Here is a 5,481-nt window from a genome sequence, read left to right as displayed (position 1 = left end):
AATCAATCACTTTTTTCTTCAATACATACGAATATACTGTCGGATCAATATAAACTATTGATATTCGTACCAGTACATATCAATACGTATTACAGGATCATATATAACAAAAAGATTTATACAAAAATCAATGAATTCTTCAAATACATATTAATATGTATTGTAGAATCAGTACAAAATAAATAAAAAATGGAAATGTTAGAAAGAAAGAAGTACAAATATTGTTGTTACAGAGATACATAACCATAGTTTCTCCAAACGCCACCATCACCACCATGTCAAAACTACTCCTTGTTTGATAAATCGCCGCCGCCAACGAAAACTTTATTCAAATACCAGTGAATAATTTCACCCGTTTTCGGTTTTCTCTTTCTCCATGGTTTTCTCTCCAGATCTGTTTTCGGTTTTTCTCTTTAGCTTATCCTTCTAGCTTTCCGATGAATTTGGTTTCTATTGCTGATGATGATGAGTTTTGAGAGATGATTAAGCATGGGTTTAGGATTGAATTAGTTGTTGGTGTTGTTGATTGAGAAGAAGAAACAAGAACAATTTTCTTCTGAAAAAGTTGATGAAGTTTTCGTTTGAAAAATAAAGAAGAAGAAAGAGATATACGGTTCACACGTGAGTGGTGAGGGTAGGCTAATAATTTTAGGTATTTTAAAACCATTTTGGACTGCCGGATAATTTCTCTATCCCGCTGGACTACACACTAATCCCGGGTCGGGTTTTTGGACTAAACGGGAAATTTCTCCCTGATTAATCCCTGTGGCAGGTTTAGCTATGCATACCTGACCGGATTAAAGTACTTAAATGTGTGAATGGTCAGTGGGAAGAATTCAATTGTGGGGGGTGGCCATCGGGAATATTGGAGGTCAAGTGTCAAACCAATAATATTGGCCATCGGGAATATTAAACGAACATGAAAAAGGTTGGTTGGTGTATTGGCGGTCTTTGTGGTTCTGGTTCTGGGAATTCAAGTTTCAATCTGTCCTGCTGCTGCCCCACAGTGTGTTACTCAACCAGTAATGATATGTTTTTCTTTTAGTAACAGTAATAACGAGGTTGATTGCAGATTTGCAGTACATAATCGGTCTTGAATTCAGTTGATGCTTTATTTTCATTATTCTGTAAATAAAGTTCATAAAAGTTTGTTTCTCCAGAACAGGAAAACTCTTTTCTGGATCAGTAACATGTAGTTGAATGCATATGATGGAGAGCAAGATCAAACTCTCAAGCAAGATACAAGAAGCACTTAAAGAAACATGCAGGAAAAAAAGAAGATACAGAGAATCCTCAGCACTTATGAAAGACCTAGAACCCTTCCAGTGGTAGTGTCAACATCAATGTCGAAGAAGCAAGGTCTCGTTGGAAGTCCAGGCATCGTACTCATAGTACCCACCAGTGGGTAAATAAATCCTGCTCCTATACTGGCTTTCACATCGCGGATTGGCAACTCGAAACCAGTCGGAGCTCCTTTCTGAGATGCAACATCTGAGAAAGAATATTGGGTTTTCGCCATGCAAATTGGTAAACCGGAGAATCCTTGTTTGTTGTACATTTCGATCTGTTTCTCGGCCTAAACAAATAGGAAGAGACCAAATGTGTAAAAAAGAAGAATATATACTGATACTGTCATATGCAGTGAAATGTTTAATTGTTGAGAATTTTTATACCTGCTCGGAGTATTTTACACCAGAGGCACCATAAGACTTCGCAATTGCTTCTATTTTCTCTTTGATGCTAAATTCCAAAGGATAAAGGAACTTCATTGGCTGTGTCACATTCTCACATGCTTTCTGAACCGCAATCCCAAGTTCAACCTGAAGATTGGGAAGAGCAGTCAGTTAACCATGTAATCCATTCATATACAGCATAATGCATTAATTTCATTGATATGAGGCCGACATATAACTATTTTTTATATTAAGTAGCAAAGAAATATCCTGTAAAAACATGTACAGCTACTTAGTAATCAAAAATAAATACAGTAACTTGTATTTGGGCTTTTCAGATATCTTTTTATAGACATTAGAACCTGGGAAAAGCTTTAGATCTGATATAAAATTTGCTTTCGGATATTAACAGCACCGCAAATGCAACCCAAATTATCGAATGTGTTCTAATATTGGAAAAAGGATTTGGCTACTACGGAACAAACATGGCCTAATTGTGTTGATTGTTAGGATCATTATTGCCGGTTCAGAGATCTCCATGTTAGGCCATTGCCCAATAGGATAAATGATGCAGATGATCACATCCTACCAGCATCTAGAGACCATATACAAAAGAAAATTACACTCTGTTATAATCCCTTTCATTACTAAATTTGAGGTGATAATGGAGAAGAAGTTACTAACCGCTCCCTTTCCACCATGAGCATGATGTGTGCAAACAACAGCATCAAAAGCACCAGCAGCCATTGCTGCATTTCTCACTGCAGTCATCTCTGCTTCAGAATCAGTTGAGAACATATTAACTGCAACCACCACATTCACCCCATACGCTTTCGTGTTTGTAATATGCCTAGCCAGATTCACACAACCAGCTTCAACCAGAGCCACATTCTCGGTTAAGTATGCACGGTCAAGAGGCTTCCCAGCAACGACTTCAGGCCCACCACCATGCATTTTCAATGCCCTTATTGTTGCCACGATAACAGCACACTGAGGAGTTAACCCACTGTACCGGCACTTTATATTCATGAACTTTTCAGTACCAATATCAGCACCAAAACCTGCCTCTGTAACTACAAACCCACCAGGACCTACAAGTTTTAACGCAATTTTATCTGCTACAATTGATGAATTCCCGTGAGCGATGTTAGCAAAAGGACCTGCATGAACAAGAACCGGGGTTCCCTCAAGAGTTTGCATTAATGTAGGGTTTATAGCATCCTTCATCAGCACAGTCAGAGCCCCACCGACACCTAAATCATCTGCTGTAATCGGATCACCAGCTTTGCTGTTTCCTATCACCATCTTTCCCAGCCTCTCTCTCATGTCTGACAGGGAAGTAGTGAGGGCCAAAACTGCCATTATCTCACTAGCAACTGCGATATCGAATCCCGTTTCTCTGGTCATGCCTTTTTCTTCGGGTCCTTGCCCGACTGTGATTTTCCTCAAGAAACGGTCGTTCACATCCATAACTCTCCTCCACGTGATCGATTCAGGGTCAATATCCAGCCTAACCAATTTCTTGATTTCTTGGGGAGTGAGGTCCCCGGGGCTGCTCTTGGAGATCCCAAGCTTGTTTAAGCGCCTTAACATGATATCAGCGAAGGTACGCTTCCCTTCTTTGTTAGGTGGGCATAACCTATTTAACAGAGCCTTGTCTGATTGACTTGATTCATGGAATATTCGAGTGTCAATGGCAGCAGCTAAGAGATTGTTTGCAGCTGTAATTGCGTGAATATCACCAGTCATGTGCAAATTAAATTCATCCATTGGGATCACTTGACTGTAACCACCACCGGCGGCACCTCCTTTGATTCCAAAAGTAGGTCCTTGAGATGGTTGGCGAAGGCATGTCATAACCTAGTAAAATCAACAAGCAGTTGTGTCACCAAATATGTCACCAAATACATTATACTTCACGATAGATCAGAATCCTATAAATTCGCACCACAACAACAAGCTGTATCTACTAATAAGTACTATCGGTTTACTGGATATTTTACTTTTATTTGTAAAAGGTGAGACTCAAAGAACATGCTATATATATTATAATTGCTCCTCCTCCAAAAACTTTGAGCATTTGACAAGTCATATGGAGCATCATTGCTCAACAAGTAAAACATTATGATCAGTCATCAGTTTGACCAACATTTCCATCTCCTACCAGATATTGTTTCCACTAATCTGTCCAGTTTAATCTTCCTACATACAGTAGTAAAACAGCTGAATAGATCAGGGGACAAACGCATCAAGATGGTGAAAATATTCCCAAAAGACAACATTAAACGACTATTCATAAATAATAACACCAAAATTCAGGGTAATCCAAAAGCAAAATACTCATCAATCAACAAGACAATCAACATGAAAGCTGTTCAAACTCTTATACAAATGAGCAAAATGATAATTACCTTTTTATCAAGATAAGCTCCCAAAGCCTGGCATAAACCAACTGTAGTAGTAGATTTACCTTCACCAAGAGGTGTAGGAGTAATTCCTCCAACAACAACATAATACCCATCTTTAGATCCTTTAAGCTCATCAATCACTGATAAAAGAACCTAATAGAAAAACCCAAATCAATAAACATCCAAAAATAATCGAAGTAAATTTATAATATTTTTTGATGGGTTGAAAAATTGAAGTAATGGGGTTTTAATAATTCACCTTAGCCTTGTATTTTCCATAAGGATCGTAGTGATCAGAGCTTAGATTAAGCTCATCTGCGATCTTTGAGATATGAAGAGGCTCGACAGAATTGGCGATATCTATATCGGCAGGAACTGGAGAAACTACTTCCAATTTTCGCTGTGTTTTTGATGAACTCATTTTTTCTATCACTTCTCTGAAACTGATTTTTTTTTTCTCCACAAACACTGAAGCCCTCAGTCTCTTTTTATGGCCGAGATTAAGATGGTTTCTATGTCTAGTCAAGGATTTAGATGTTTGAGGAGAAATAATGAAGAATCCCCGACCAGTGACAGCAACTCTATCCTGGGATTGGATCATTATACAATACCTCCTATTTTATCTCCTCGCTTTACGAGTCAATAATTATAATTTAGTGGGGTTGGGTAGGTACAGTAAAACCGCCTTATCGGACTACTTTTGAACCAGAACCAATTCAACTACAGGGACCGTTTTCTACACAGTGGCAAAATACTCGGATTAAGGCCCCTTTCTATGGGTGTTTGTCATTTAAGCACCCACTATGGAGGGGGCAAACTGGTAAATTGTTACTTAGCCAGGCCAGGTCAAGTTTTCACCGATCGGTCGAGTCTCGACCGCTAGGTGTTTACTGCACCACTATTGGGTTTTATAAGACCGACCGGTTTAGTTTGCACCGCTGAGTATAATCTGATCCAACAGACATAATTCCCCTCCCCCTATAAATAGCATATTCCTCTAACATTTTAACTCACACCTTCTCTTCTCAATTCTTCACATTTGTTAATCTAAAACAAATTTCATCATCTAACTATTTCATTCACTTGTATTGTACAATTTCTTTAATATGTCTCAATCTAAACAACAAAAAGAAGAAGATTAGGGGTCCAAAATTTACCGTAGCCGAAGATGAAAGCATTTGCAGAAACTATGTGTTCTTTACACAAGATAGTATCGATGGTGCCAGTCAACAATCTAACAAGTTGTGGGATAACATATTTGCTAACTTTCGAAACGAAACTATGAACATCAACGAGCATGATGCAAATGGATTGTCCGGTCGCTTTGTTACAATCAAAGCCCAAGTTGCCTTGTATGTCTTTGCTCTAATACAAGCTGCTCGTGGTCGAGAGAGTGGTCT

General features: G+C 38.6%; 1 protein-coding gene across 1 annotated transcript; it reads right to left on the bottom strand.

Annotated features, from left to right (window-relative positions):
• Positions 1-1,089: 1,089 nt before the first annotated feature.
• LOC113320451 (formate--tetrahydrofolate ligase-like) lies at positions 1,090-4,688 on the bottom strand. The gene is made up of 5 exons (XM_026568363.1): positions 4,341-4,688; positions 4,085-4,234; positions 2,358-3,533; positions 1,674-1,820; positions 1,090-1,576 (listed from the first exon to the last, which is right to left on the bottom strand). The coding sequence occupies exons 1-5, from the start codon at positions 4,680-4,682 to the stop codon at positions 1,301-1,303; spliced, it is 2,091 nt and encodes a 696-aa protein (XP_026424148.1). The 5' UTR covers positions 4,683-4,688; the 3' UTR covers positions 1,090-1,300.
• Positions 4,689-5,481: the final 793 nt, after the last annotated feature.

This window comes from Papaver somniferum, chromosome 11 (genome assembly GCF_003573695.1).
Source record: "Papaver somniferum cultivar HN1 chromosome 11, ASM357369v1, whole genome shotgun sequence".
NCBI classification, from domain to species: Eukaryota; Viridiplantae; Streptophyta; class Magnoliopsida; order Ranunculales; family Papaveraceae; genus Papaver; species Papaver somniferum.
This window is presented reverse-complemented; position numbering and strand designations above follow the sequence as displayed.